Raw genomic sequence first — 15,843 nt, 5'->3', positions numbered from 1 at the left:
CCAGTGTGCTAGGAAAAATAGAGTTCATTTGACCTATTCTTGTGCATTTTTTTTGAATTTTGAACTCATTTTGTGTTTTCCCCTTCCCAACATAAAAAAGAAAACCTGAAAGAAAGCTCTCTCTTGTGTAAGAAAGGACAATTTTAAACATCTGCAAGCAATTTTAATTCTAAACATTAGTTTTACATCCCATCATGCCCCCATCCAATCAACTCAAAGTTGCCAAACAAACCCAAATAAACCAATTCAACTGGGATCTTTGGCATTTTAATGATATTTCTCAAACTAGTTCAGCAGTACTAATGCTTCAAAGTATAAAACAGTTCTTTTAACCTTTTTCTAATTTTTCCCCAGATGACTGCAAAAGGTTAAGTAACACCATCATTAAAAGTAAAGCAGGTCCAAAACCTATAAACAACACACAAGCACAAGCTCTGCTCCTGAGGTTTCCACAAACCACATGCAGTGCTACACGGAGGATATGATATATTTGGTTTGTGTGTGCTGGCAGCAATATTTATGTTTGCAGTAATATCCCACATCAGCCAGAGAAAATCTTGAAGCTGCTACAAATGCAAACAATTTACAAAAGCTGCTTTTTACCCCTGTTTGAGGGGTCTGCCTCAGTCTTACTGCACATAGAAATATTTAACACTCGCTGCCACTTCAATGCTGGCAACTGAGAATTAGGTATAACACTGGTATACTAAAAAGCAGTATTGTCAGTCAAAATGGAGGGGGACAGCAGAGGATGTGTTATTTCTTGAAGAAAAAGCAAAACAAGCCACCTCCTTCAAAAAAAGTCAAAAGTGGAGAGGTTAATCCTAGAAAAGTTTACAGATCTTACACTTGATTCATTGGAGAATGCTGTGTATTTCTATTGGCTTTATTTCTGAAAATAAGATTTGCAAGCACTAGCAGCCTCTACTCTCTCCAGAGAGTTCAGTGACTAACATTACATTAGTGCTTTGAAAGCATTACTTCACAGCAAAAACAAACACAAGGCCTCTGCTGAATTTAGCAGTACCGCTTCTAATAAAAGTACATCCAACCTTAGGAAATCGAGATTCCTGGATTCACGTCTCGTCCTTCTCATCCACTACTTCAAAAATAGCGAAGTTATAGTTTAAGTGACATGCAGCATTGTGACATTTATTCTTATGCATAATAAGCAATACTACCTTAAAATCTTTAGAGAGAGGAGGAGTCTGCACATTATTTGTGACAGTTATCCAACATTCATTGCAGATTTGATCCAAGATTTGTTGATCTAAAATACTCATCTGGCAGTCTCTACTTGTGGGGTCTCAACGTAAAGTTAGTAAGATTCAGTATTCAGTTATAAGAATCTTCATGTCAGTTTTTAGTTTTACAGAAGAGCATCGTTTATCAAATTCAATAGAATTCATCGGACCAATTATTTTTGATTACAACTGCTTATAACATTTACATTAAGGCTGTCGCTTAGGATTTGAGGACCTTTTTTTAAATTTTGGAAAATAAGACATGCGAGATTTAGAAGCTGCTAACAAATATTTGTTCTACCAACTGTACTGTTGCTTTTCAGATAAACCAAATATTTCTTACCTCTTCAGGTCAACCGTTGTGACACTAAACACCACTCCCTTCAGCCAAAGTATCATGAACAGCCTCTGAGAAAAGGGACAGTTTCCTATGCTTTCACCATCGCTGCCAGCCTGCAGAAGAGAACAGAGCATGACTATTAGAAGATAGAACTGTGCCATCTACACGTGCTCACAATTACTAAAAGATCTTTACTTAGAGACCGTAACAAAACACAAACTCTATTGCCTGTACTGTCTTCACACCACTGGCTCTTCTAAAGACGCAACAAGCTTACAGTCAAACCTAGCGTCATCTTGCAGGAACACTCCTTTCTTCTCAAAGTCCAGCCGATGCACCTGGCACAGATATCCTGATGGCACCTCCATATAATGCATAAAGATAAGCACCCTCAGAATATGTAAATGCATTTCCTATACCGGGAAAGTATGCCTGGACTTCCATGTCATTTTGTTTCCATGGTTTTTACACCTGGACCTTCCAGTGATGTTTTTTTTTGTAGCAGACATAACTAGGATTTCATTACAGTGAAATTTACAAAAGCCACGCTTTTGACTTCAGTTCTCCAAAGTCAACATTGTTCTTTGGATTTATTCTTTATGCCTTCTTCTACAAGGCACAGACAATTAACTACAGTCATCTTCCAATTTACTGCTCCTCACACTGTGTAGTCCTGCTGAGACAACCGCAACCGGGAGCTACGAAACGTTATTGTACTGCAGGTGCTGTAAGGAAGGACGTAACTAAGTACATAGGGACTTTGCTGCCAAAACAGTAATATTCCAAAGACAGTTTTTATAGGCAATTTATCAACAAGCCTTTGTCCTACCACAACAAAGGTCTATTGCATAACAACAGTAGGCCACTCCAGGGCACCCAGCGATGGCATGCATCTCATGATTGCTCTGACAATGAAGTACGTACTGCTGAGTTGGAAGATTTTAGTATTAAAGTAGGCTAGAATTAGACTCTGGAAACCTCAAATCCTGTTAAAAAAATTGAGCTTTTGAATAGAAAATCAACTCATTCTTAAGACTGCGTATGTCAGATTATCTTGACATGTACTTTATATTAAAAAATTATAGAATCTTGCTTCTTATTATTAGAATATTTCCAAGAATAATTTTAATCAATGAAATTCTCAAGACCAAGCTAATCCTTTCATTGTTACTATTACCTGTTCCCTAGACGGCTTTAAAACACATTGTAAAATATGCTGGCTGTACTCCTCTGAGAAAGTACACAGGACAATTATGTTTACTAAACACCGCATAGTCACAACTGGAAGGGCTGAGTACAAGGCCTGGGCATTGACTGGTAGAGATCCATCTTAAAAAAAAAAAAGTTTAGGCACTCATGCAAAGGAATTGCTTTTTCTTCAATTCTCTGCCAGTTCCCAGCCATGCACTGAGCAGGGGGCCCAGTGGGGAGAATGAAGAAAGACTGAGCAAGTTAAAAGGACTAACAGCAGGATTTTCAAAGATTGGGAAAAAGGTTTTCAGAGAAATTGTCTTAAATCCAAAAAGCTATTTTATTTTTTTAAAAACTCAACTGCCTTTCCACAGATAAGCCATCTAGACATATCAGGACATGAGGATTCATGACTTATGATACCTCAAGTTTATGCTTTGTTGTGGAGAATATATAGTGCCATTTTTCTTCAAAAATTTACTAGTTTCACTAATGAAGGTTAGAAAGGAGAAAAGTTGGCAGGTTGTTTTTGTTTGTTTTTTGCCTAAGTTACAAATTGCCTCCATTTTCTTGGGAAAGGAAATAAAACTGGTACCTAATTAACAGTATTAGATTGTCTTCAAAGCTGGCACATGACTTCTCAGTGTCTGGGAGCCTAAATTCTAAAAGCACCTACTGAAATGAGAAAAAAGACAGTCTGGTTACTCTGGCCATTTTGCTTTATACTGCTCAACAAGCAATTTTCTATTGGGCACATAACCATTGAAAGGATTGTAGCTGCTACGTATGGATGACCGCGTTCCTACTTCGCAACATGCTAACATGAAGAAAGAGCTCACTCTGCAGTGTATTTCCAACAGCAGTATGTTTTTATGGGTGTTAATATTTAACCACAACGCCCATCCCTCCAGATTGCAGTGTATATTTCAGAATTTTCCCCTGAAGTGGTTACTGTGTTTACACTGGAACAGACACTTTCTGCAGTTGAATTATGCCAATGTAGATTTGCACTTGCTTACTTCCCCCCCAAAACACCTTCAACACGTGCAAAATCACCTCTTTTGAAAAACAATATTGAAAAAGACACCACCTCATCCCATCTGAGTAAATATATATATTTTCCTGCCCAGTCTAATTCATACTCTCAAGCAGAAACGATTCTTTGATTCAGAATCGATCCCCATCTTCAAGTTTTACACCAACTTCACCAATGCTATGTAAACCAAGGCACAGGCAGGAACAGCACAGGTGGGCACGTCCCATTCTGTTACGCTGTACCCCACTTCCTCAGGTGGAAAAGCCACCACACGTTTACCGTAAGAGAACATGGGCATCTACCAAGGCGCAATGCTGAGACCGTACGGCCATGCCCTTGGAACCTCGCAGAGGCTGCTCACGCCACCGTCCCCAGGGGGCTCCCGGGGCTGCCACCCGCAGCAGCCTGGAGCAGCTCTCCTCGCTCTCATTTCCTTCAGCGCTTCTGACCTCCTGGCCAGAGCTGGCGCAACACCACATTGCCAGAGGTCTTGTCTTATACATCCCACGTCTTCTTTCACATAATATAATTCCACCACTGAGTTTTATCATTTCCAGGGGAAGATTAAAGAACTGTGACTGGAATAAACCAATCTCAAATTCAGGAAGCGCTTTTGCTTGTACTACAAATGCAATCTTCGTCCATCTGAAACCCAAAACAAAACCGCTTTGAAGTCACAGAACTGAACAAAAATAGATCAAACTTTAAGGCATAGCACGGAACTGTGGCTATCATTGAAGCCCAATAACAAACCCAAAGCAATTCTTATGAGGACCAAAAAAGGTCTAATGCATTTATGCTGTACCACCAACTTGTACAGAAACTTTTCCTCTCTCTCAATATAAGCATAACATTCAAAATGAACAAACAACATAATCAATAGCATCTGCTTTTGTTTAAGCATTACAGATTTTTTAAATTACTTTAAATCAGAGAAAAAGGAATACAGCCCCCTACCAAACAGCAATTTTATCAAAACCTAATGTATTTTCAAAGCTGCAACCAAACAGCTAAACTGAGCATAGACTTTTATATCTACATTCAGAAGTTTGTCCCACTTCTGCTCCAAAAAGTCCCGAGTTATTCTGAGCACATACTGGAAAAGGAATGCGGTCAGAACGCCAAGAAACTTCTGGCTTCGATGCTCTTGCGCCAAGGAATTCTGCTATGTAACTGTTTGCCCGAGAGGCCCGTTTTTTATCTTCCTGTATTTGATGCACTGAGAGCTACAGCCCAGATCTGTTACAACCGCCATCAAGAGCTGCACCGCGCTGGCAGTGCAGCCCATTTTTCTCCTTCAGTCGCACACGGAACTTTTTCTCTGGAGGGAGACGAGTTTGGTAGTTGAGTCTCTGTCAGAGCCAGTGCAGACTGATCTTCCCCCTGGAATACATATCTGTGTCGGCAGTAAAGTACCTTTAAATATTGCAAGAATATTCTGAAGTTCCACACGACTAGTCATGCAGGGGATTATCATACAACAGTCATTTCTCAAGCTTGCTGTTAGAAGCCAGAAATCTGGCATTACCTGGTCTTTTAATCCAGGCCACAATATACCAAGGTATCTTCAGTCTCTAATCCTCAGCACCATCAGACTGAATATTAAACGTTGACTTCTCTGTACAAACATCAGTCTAGATTATTTGTTACTTCAACAAGACTATACTAATTCTATACAGAGAAGCTAAAGACATCCAGCTGACTTGAACGAAGTTGTGTTACCTTCCAAACTGACCGCAACTAAGAAATACCAGAGAAGATGGCAAAATGGACCTCACGTTACTTGTCAGGTGCGAGGCAGAGGAAGGGCTGGGCAGCCACTGCAGCACGCAGTGGACAGGACTGTATGACGAACTGGGCTGCTTTTAAGAACCGAAGAGTCACAAGGCAGTAAAACAAACCAGTATGCTTCCTGAGAAGACAATCTGATTTATCATAGCCCACAAACTTAAAACAACTAGCAACTTCTAATGTCAAGTACCTCAGATCATGCAAGAGCTACCTGAAGAAAAAAAGCTACCTGAAGAAAAAAATCTGCTTATCCCACTGCCCAGGAGGCTCAGCTCAGCTGATCCAGCCAGTGCAGAAGCCACCTCCTTTCTCTTTCCCCAAAGCAGTGACTTCATTCAAATTAGATCGTCTTTCCCCAAAAAATAGAGTCCAAGTACTCGTACGTTTTTCTAACAGCTAAATAAGCTAACAGAAATAAAAAAAAATCAATTAAAATTGTGAAATGTTTGTGTTTACAAGAGCATAAAAATTAACTTGACCCCCAACACAATGACCTGCATGCATTTACTTTATCAAGGTAGCACTGAAGTTTACTGCAAGACTAACAGAAACTGACAGACAAGAAAAGAAACACTCAAAAGGATCCAAAGCCCTCATTATATAGCATACATCTAAAAGACTTGAGAGTAAAACAGAATTCTAGAAATCTTTGGTCCTGAAGGCTTGCAAAATCGTTTCCAGCAGCGTTAAAAGGAGTATATTATGAGTTTCCCAAATTGCATCAAATGACTGCAGGAATAACAGTAAAGTCAAAGTGCATCTGATGAGAAACGCAATACAGCTCGGTCTCTGCCTATGTAAACAAAGGCAAAGAAAGGGCAGGACAGTAGACCACCCCCCCTCAGGAACGAAGAGCTATCAAAGCAATTTTTCCCAGATTTGATACACCAGGAAGAGGAGGGAAAAAAAGTTTTGTTGAAGAAGGAAAAATCCAATTTAGAAACACATCACAGAATACTACCTGAGGGGAATAAAAAGGCAAAAACCACAAGTGACGAAGCTAGTTACACCCCCCAATAAAGTCCCACTGCTCTGAACAAGAAAACTGAACTTCAGTCTAGAGGATTAAAGTTCAAAAGCAAGTAAACAGACTAGGAAAAAAAATAAAAAGCAATCTCTATTTCAGTTCTAACTAATAAAAAAAATCTGCTGGGAAAACTACAAGAGAAAACAGCATGATATATATACCCATTACCTCAAAACAGCAGATAAAAATCACTCTCGCCCAGTAAGCTCATTCAAAAAATGAGCAAATTAATAATCCTACATGGATTAGTGTTTTAAGAGGAAACAGTTTAAGGTAAACCAACAAAGTGATTCAAGTGAAAAACAAGCAGCAGTTCAAAACCCCAGAGATGAAAGAATACAGACAGGAGTGGTTTAATGTTCCACGCAGGAATACAGAAAAGTCTGGCAGTATCAGTCTAAACCCTTGCAACTCGCGCCTTTATCTTGCCGAGCTGGATAAACAGAATTCCATGCTGTTGGCTGGGCAGGGCTCTCAGATAAGACGTAAGGAACCAGGTCTGCACGAGGACCGTGAGGCTCTCTGGCGTAACGCCCTCAGCAGCCGGACGGGCTTCAGGGTGTCGCAGGTACGTGCTGGCTTTGCCTGCCAAAACACACCTTGAAGGATCACAATGGCTAAAATATTAATGAGGCACCATTAGGAAGAGAATATAGGTGATGAGGTGGTAAGATGCACAGCTCAGGACAGACAAAAAAGATGCGCTGTCTGTAATATATGATGTTAGACGGATTCTCGTGCTTCCAGACTTGTTAGCTTGTGGAGGCACTTGTTTTCATGGGAAGAACAGGTCAGGCAGCAAGCTAGAATCCAACCCCAAACTCTGCTGCTAGCTAAATCTGGTTCAGCCACATTTAATCCGAGGTATGACAAGACGAAGGGACACCTCTGCCCCCAGTTCCCCTTCGCCTTGCCCCCGGGCACAGCGGATAGCTCGCGTCCAGCTCGCGGTGGCGGTGGCAGTGGCCATCAGGCTGGGACGTACCGGGACGCTGCCCCGCGGGACTGGCACGCTGTGATAGAGGAGGCCCAGACATCGGACAGCCCAAAGGAGTTCCCTGCCACAATAAGCAAGACAGACTGAAGGTCAGATCTAGGAAAAAAAATACACACAGCTGTAAAACCAACTGCAACCTGCAAAGGATTCAGAATACTAGAAGGACTTTCTTGCCATGTTGCAATATAGTTCGAACATTGGATTGCAGTTACTGGAAAAATATAGCTAGTGGCAGCAGCGGGTCATTGCTTGTGATGCACAACAAATCCAAACACTCATTTTCATCATCTTAGCAGCACTGAAAGTGATCAACTAAACCTTACTCTAACTTTAGCGCTGAAAGATTGTTTCTAGGTACACAGCCTGCCGCTATGGGAGTCCTTTCTTTCAAATGCAGCTGTCCTGGGAAGCGTAAAACAGGGTGCTGAAAAAAAGACCTAAACGTGGAAAAGCTGAAGAGCAGTACTATGAGGATAGGCATACTAGCAGATGAAAACAAAATCTCAGGGTCTATTATTCAACCAACCAACCAGCACCTGCTACGCCAGCACAAACCAAGGGGCAGCCTTGGGCAAGTCCTTGCAACGTGATCCCTTCTCACACCAGACATATCAAAGAGTGCTCAAGCAACGAACACTTCAAACATTGCAAGAATATCCTCTTGCCTTTTTTTTTTTTTTTTTTTACAAAAAAACTTGTAATTGTTATTTATTTACATGATTTAACGTCTCTGACAAGCACTCTGACTCCTACAATTCTTTTATGATGCTCAGAAGATTCTAAATAAAACATCCAGCATCGTTCTCATTACCTCAGAGGTCAGTGGTTTGACAAGTTGTATAGCCATTAGTTCAAATTCACCTCTGTTCATCATAAGCTTACTGCATTAACAGGCACTACCACTGCATCATGCCTTTTTCTACATAATCTTGTTCTCCAAATCCATCATTAACCAACCTTCATCTTAAAGTCAACTGCTTTTGAACTCAGAAGGTAACTATTTTTATAAGGAGGTGTGTGCTTAACTTGCCTCTGCCTTCAACACCTACAAATAGGAAAGTATCTTCCAGGAAAACAATGTACATCCATTTACAAACAGGCCAGACGACCTCAGAAAGCATCAAATTAAGCTTCCAGTGCCTATATCACAGCCTTATCCCTACATGAACTATATTGATTCGTGCAAGCCCTTGTTTGACCTTTAGAAGGAGACTTAGAGCTTGGTAGCACTATATCAACTTAGGTTTAAATTCTTAGATCACCAGAAAAGTAATTAGTGCTAAAGAACAATTTAGATAATCATTGTTATCTTAAATAGCTGGAGTCCTAAGAAAAGCATAGGGGAAAAAAAACACAACACAAGTCCATTGCTCATACCTGGAATTAGCTGTAAATACAAAAAGCCTAAGATGATTAACCCATATTTTCTAGGTGGTGATTGACACCCACCCCAACCCGAGGAAAAAGGAACCTTAGCTGCTGCTGCCTCTGGACAAGCCGCACCTTCTTTACCTATCTGTAATCAATCCAACTTCCACTTCAGCTGATATTCCTGTAAACTCAAAAAGCTTTTAAAAAAATAAATGAATGAATTGAACTCCCAGTAAATACTTGAGATCTGACTATTAAACCAGGGAAAGGAATGTTTATCAGCCCATTCAAGCAGCCTCTTAAGTCATCACCTTTCCGATTAGCCACTGCTGTGTTAGACATTTGACTGTAGCAGCAACTGACCATTTTAGGATGATGCTGTATTTAACCCTGTGATGCTGTTCCTATCAAAATACTTACGAGATTTGTCTTGTACAGTTTCATGCAGCTCTTGCTTATTGCTACCTAATTTTCATCATAAAGCTTTTGGAAAAAGCTATGGGATTTTCATGATGTATTAAAATAACTTCATAACTCAGTAGGAATTAATTAAGCCCTTCCAGTTCTTAGGAGGAAAGACATCATCCCACATTCATCCTTTGGGAGAACTGGATGAAGAGTCAGATCGAAACCTGCATTAAATACTAAACACCATTTTCTTCAGTGGAGAAATTGGCTTAATGTTATGAATACAAAAACTTGGTAATTACTGTGGATAGCCAGACGCATGGCTTTCTCCTAGCCTGATATAAGGAAAATTAAAGTTATTAAATAATGGCAGAAGCCTCCCAGCTCATCTCTTCTACCCTTTTTACTCCAATGGCAATACCTTCAACAAAGTGATTCAGTTGTAACAAACCTAAATAAAGATAAATATGGCCAAACTCACTGAAATCTGCGAAGTGACAGCTTGACACATTCTTGCAATTATACAGTAGGAAAGGCAAGTATGCTGTTAACCATTCAGCACAACACGTTTCTTTCCTCTCCCAGCTTGTTAATGAAGTGTGTGCTTCGGCTACACCCCAAGAGGCCCATTTCCAAGATCTCCCCCACACCAAACACTGAAGCATCTATAAAAATTAGAGGAAAGAACAGCAAACCTGGGTTACTGGCGTTCAGAAGACTGAGTGCAATTTTAAAATTTTAAGAATTCTTCAAATAACCCTTCGAACACACATCACTTCTGGGGGACAAAACAAAGTGCCCCGTTTATGGTAGTTTACAGCTGAGTTCTTGGAGCGAGGAGGTGCCACCAGCTGGGCAGGATGCCCCCAGCGGAGCCAGCGCTGGATGCCCAAACAAGTCCCACATCGATACACAAGCACTCACCCAGGAGTTTCAAAATTCTGAAAAAAAATAACACAGCTAAGCACAACTGCCTCCAAATCGGAGATCAACAGCAATGTCCGTGGAAGAACTGCCTGTAAATGGAAAAAATTGCTTGAATTCTCAAAACTCACTGAAGCAGAGCTGCCGTTTGAACCTGCACCCCCTGCTATCAACACATTCAACGCTCTAGCAAGGAAAACCATTCACTTAGACCAAAATTGGTGTTGGAATTTTTATTCTATAGCTACTAGAACACGAAGGTTCTGCGGAAGGCTTGCCCTCTGCTGCTTCTTGTTCCAGTGCAAGCACTGAGCAATTCACTTACTAAGAGGCACCTCTATGGATGTATTCTACACCCCTCGGGAAGCAGTATCCAAGGTCTTCATTCGCAGAGCAGAACTTCCTCCTTCGGGACATGTTGCCTTATCTCATTAAGATCCAGTACAGCACGTCTCACGAGGGCAGCTAAAACATCACTTTGAAAGACTACAGAAATGTACTTATGCTTTCTTTCATTTTATTTTTAGACAAAACCATGTAAAAAACTATTTCCTTTATTTAAAAATAGCAGCTCTCCAAAGTACAGACCAAAGTCTAGCCAAAAGAGTAATTCTTTAACAGAGCCAAAACACTCTGAAGCTGATCCAGTAGCACTGACTGATCTCATCAGCTCTTCTCATGAAAATATACAGATGTGACTTCACTCCTGGATTACACTCCTATATTTAGTTTATACCTAATATGGATATTCATTGCAGAACTCAGTCATTTCCTTTCCTCGTGCAAAGTTCTTTGTCCTTTGTCTAGCCAACAATACAAGGAATACGTCTGAACTCCTAGAGAACTTGCACACAAAGACATCTGTAATTAATAGCAGTTTACCTTATGCTTTTAACTTCAGCATAAACAAACAGCATTCAGAGCCCTGAAAATCAGATTATGCCACAAATGCACGTTTGACCTGAATTGAAAAAAAAAACCAAAAAAGTTTAAAAGAAAAGACACTATTCTCTTTTAAAGAAAAAAAATATTTCAAGCAAAGAACATAAAGCCCCTGACGTCAAAGCTCTATTTAAATTCATACCAAGGCAAAATAATTGTTTTGGGATGTCTTAACTGTTAACACGTTCAGAAACTCTTAATACAAAGGAAGAGTAGAATGAGTACCTGACACCTATTTTAGGAGTATTCTGAATTGAAGAATATTCAAGAAAATGCAAGAAATAAAAAGTTGATTAGGACAAAAAGCAGTTGTTTCTTACGGGTACTTTACAGAAGAACTTTGAATATAAAAATCGATTAGATGGATTAACAAGTTCAGATGTATTCAGAAGTATTTCAGAAGTATTTTTCCATAGATGGTCAATTTCCAACCAACCACCAGCTTAATTGAAGTTTGTTATTTTAGACAAACTTAAGGGGCTCACTTCTAGAAGTTTTCGCAGTCCCAAGCGCCTCTATCCTAAAGGAGAAGCCACCTCACTTTCTCCCACAGTCCAGTTAAGGTCCTATAGAGTTGCCCTGCTCTGCTGGTTATCAGTTGCAAGGCGTAATCAGCAGAGAACATCTTCAAAAGAAAAATAAAATACTGACGAGTACATTTATCCAGTCTTAAATGTAGCTCCTGGGGAATTCTACATAGCCCAGCCCACCCAGAACCTGGAACTGACGCAGGCACCCCTGCAGAAGCACGTCGGCCTGGCGTTAGTCACATCACAACGAACGCCTCCTTCCAAGGCGAACCTGAACGTGCTCCCACCAGTGAGAAAATAACAGAGCACACGGCTCTCCTTGTCCCTTTTAACTAATGTACACTTAAATTCACTCTTGCAACCTCAGCATACAAAAGTCACTTTCCAAAGCAGACAGATTACTGTTTAGCTAAAAGTTCGACAGATTCCCCGGCTAGGCGCCTAAAACCAGACTTTTACGGGATAACACAGCCCTCAAAATCCGCAAGTTCAGTGACAAAAGATGGCTGCAGAGCCAGCTGCTTCTCTGCCCACCCTCTTCCCCTTAGAAGACAGGCAGGATTACTTCTCAAAGAGCTCTTTCTTCCCTCTCTGGTTCCCTCCACAAGCTTAGGCCAGGCCAGCCTGCGCAGGGCCGGGCAGGGCCGCCGTGAGGAACAACGACCGGCCGCTTGCCACGCTAAGGCCCAGAGGCCCGTGGCCCCCCCCACGCGCTCCCAGCGGTGGAACCGACCTTACAAACAGCCCTCACATCCGCCCGCTACTTCTCAGCCATCGAGGCAACTCCTTCCAGAGGATTCTCATTCTCCTCAAATATTTTTGTATGATCTCTAGTGTTAAGTATACTCTTCTCTGCTCCCGTGCATTCCTTACTACGCACGTAGATGGTTGGACCGAAACACAGAAGCACAAGGCTCACGCTGCTCAGCCCCTTGGCGTCTGTTTCCCCCAGCTTTCTATAGGACCCAGATCCGAAAGCTTCTCCAGCAATACCTGTCCTAACTCACAGGCGCCCCTTGCCTTTCGAGCCTCCAATGCACAGCCCGAGACACTTCCCTTCTGGGAAGGCTGAGGACAGATTTGTCTTTCACAGCAGGATTTATGCTCAAAGAATGCCTTTGTGGCACACAGCTCCTGCAAACGCCACGGAGCCAGTGACTCAGAAGCCCCGCTGCAGGCGGCGGGCAGAGGAGCAGGCTGCAAAGGACGACGAGCTGAGGCGCAGGGGCTCCGCCAGACCGCTCGCTGGGACAGAGGAAAGGCGCGCGAGCAACAGGCATCCTGCAACAGCAAAGCAAGCCTCAAGTCCTCCTGACCACCTGAGCTGCCTAGATGCTAATCGCTGGCAAGGGGAGGGCAGATGCCAGTGAATAAAACCATTATTACTGTGGAAAGACATGCAGAAGCAATTTCACAATGAACACAAAGTAACTCCTCTCTGTAACCCCTTTGGAAATTATTGCTAGAAGTTTTTAAGCTTACTTTCCAATGTTTTGGAAAAAAATAATGTCTACACTTGGGACCATCTCTCTATCTGTGAACAATACTGTGCAAAGTGCACCGGTTCCTGCATCAGCAACCAGATTGAAAACGACAAAGAGGTTTCTGGATATGAGAAGTCTCCCAAGCAGAAATTCGAACAACATAGTTTGTTGGCCAAAGAAAAATGCCTGATTCACCACAGTTAAGCACAGGTATACCAAGATGGTTATGCTTCAGTGTATAAAGGGATCCTTCACAATAAATAAGCCACACATAAAACGTTGCTATCCATACCAAATGCATACTGAGAAAGTTCTCAGGTGCTGAGGTTATTACACTAAAACCTCCAAAGGATGATCTTGTACATAAGGAAGAGACTTATCCAATAAGATTACCAAGTGACAAGCCTGCCCCTGACAACACCATCTCTGAGAAGCAATGTTACATGTCTCTAGTTTTGTTATTTCTTTCCAGTTATTTTTTTTTTAATTTTACAAATGTATTGCAGTTGACAAAGAAATGACAATGAGCAAGTTTATGGAATGGTGTGTTATAAAGCAATATACACCAGCACAACAGATCAGACCTTACATAAAGACACTCACATGCAAAGAGCAACCGTAAAACAAAGGCAGACCCACACATTAGCAGGTCAGACAGATCGCGCTCCTTCACCCAGCATGGAGCTAGCATTGAGTCTGCTGCTAGCGATGCGGGCACACGCACATCCCTTCCCTCTCACAGGCTTCGACATCTAACTGAACAAACTGCACCTAGGTCCCAGAAGACAGAGTTCGCCTGCCAAATTTCTCTGTAATTCAGCTATACAGAAATGTAGATAAACTTCTGATACAATCACTGAGAGTTTTAGAGGAGGATATTTATCAAATATGAATTCACAGCTTTTTTCTACAGACAGCACAACTCACATCTGATTTTCAGAACAAGTGCCCAGTTTCACAAAGACATCCTATCTGAAAGCTGCTGGATATCCAAGGCCTAACTAATTTACATATATACACGTTACACAGCTGAAGAAGACCATATATTCCTTAATGGTTACCTACATCTACTATAAACGAATGTCTCCTGCCAACAGATATACAACTAGGAATTTCTTGTTTGTTGAGTTTGGTTTTTTTCCTTAACACTGAACTCGCTGATCGTCCACGTCTTCACCTTGCTATTACAAGAAGAATGTGACCACTAGCTGCCCTCTAGAACACCAAAGGCTGAGCTATAGGCAGCTGCCATCCCCACCTCCTTTGTACACATCTTACTCTGCACAGGCTCTGTCCTGCAGTTTCTGCAGAAGAGTGGCTCTGTTTGACCAAAGCAGTCAGACACACTTTTTATTTACAGTAAAAATCCGCACACGACCAACTAAATTGCAGTTATTATAGGTGGCCTATATGAGTTGTATTCAGATCCCAATGCCTGAGTTTCTGTGTGCACGTTCATCACAGTGTAGTCTTCGCTTTTCTAAAATGCCACCAGGGTATATAAAAATATTCATTAGACAATGGAAGTGGACCTCCCTTATTAATAATACAGGTGAACATATGAGGAACTGAATGAAATCAGATACATCACTAGTTTCTCCTAACCAGCTCTCAGAAGACTTGAGAAATATTTTCACTTAGTTTAGAATAGCCTGCAGGCAGCCCACCAGAGCTATAACAAAACAGCTCCCGAAGTTGCTCATTATGAGACCAAGAAACACATTATCCATGTCACTTCCAGCACCACAGTACAAACATTTTCTTACCTGAATATTCTACTTCTGCGCATCCTTTATCACAGCCGATGAAAATACAAGTTATAACAGACTGATACACTACACTGTCTTCTTGAGTAAACCAAAGCAATCGGCGTGTGTCAGACAGCCCTACACAGCTATTCATAACTGAAGGCTCACCATCTGCGCACTCCTTGCTGCGCCCACCCTACCCAGTTACTGATCACAGTTAAATAAGATTCAAACACAACATTTTGGGCATGAAGCCAAGCAGTTTCCCCTGCTTCACAGGTTTGTTTCTCAAGCTTTAACCCATACCTCTGTTTCATCTTAGTCTGGCTGCTACAATCCTTTGTACGCAGGTCATACAGTTGCCGCCCTTCAGCCGCAGGCATTTGGCACACATTCCTTTTTTCGTCAGGAAGTCCTTCCACCGCCTCTGTCTGAAGCACTTCACTGACTAACAGTGCATGAGCAGACCCAAGACCCCATGCACTGCTTGGAACGTTATCACATTGTGAAGTCTTGTTCTAATACTCAGTAACGTCAGACTTTTTCTGGTCTTCACCCATAGCCAGGTGAAAACTGTGCAGAACAGACAAAACCAGACACTGAGATTCCCATTTACAGGAAAAAAAAAGACTAAATCAAATTCTAGTGCTCTACTAAAAAAAGACTCTGTTAGTTCTATTGAAAAATATAAACATTTTGCTCTCATTCGCACGAAGCAATGACCTGGGCAGTCGGACAGCATACAAAACTTCTGTTAGCTTTACAGAGATCGCTATTCCAGTAACACTTAACAGCTTCAGCAAAGTATGG

The 15,843-nt window shown here is 41.5% G+C and overlaps 1 protein-coding gene across 2 annotated transcripts in view; it reads right to left on the bottom strand.

Annotated features, from left to right (window-relative positions):
• The window catches only part of CLIC4 (chloride intracellular channel 4), a 29,512-nt gene that overhangs the window by 12,085 nt on the left and 1,584 nt on the right, over positions 1–15,843 (bottom strand). The window contains exons 1-2 of one of the 2 annotated variants that reach the window (XM_013184278.3): positions 15,340–15,509; positions 1,588–1,697 (exon numbers count right to left, since the gene is read on the bottom strand). In XM_013184278.3, the coding sequence (XP_013039732.1) occupies positions 1,588–1,643 (56 nt within the window). In that variant the 5' untranslated portion in view covers positions 1,644–1,697; positions 15,340–15,509. Of the gene's footprint in view, positions 1–1,587; positions 1,698–15,339; positions 15,510–15,843 lie in introns of those variants that run through there. The other variant, XM_066982787.1, reaches the window with a different exon arrangement.

This window comes from Anser cygnoides, chromosome 24, assembly GCF_040182565.1.
Source record: "Anser cygnoides isolate HZ-2024a breed goose chromosome 24, Taihu_goose_T2T_genome, whole genome shotgun sequence".
NCBI lineage: Eukaryota > Metazoa > Chordata > Aves > Anseriformes > Anatidae > Anser > Anser cygnoides.
Note: the sequence above shows the minus strand (reverse complement) of the source record. Positions and strands in the feature narration are given on the sequence as shown.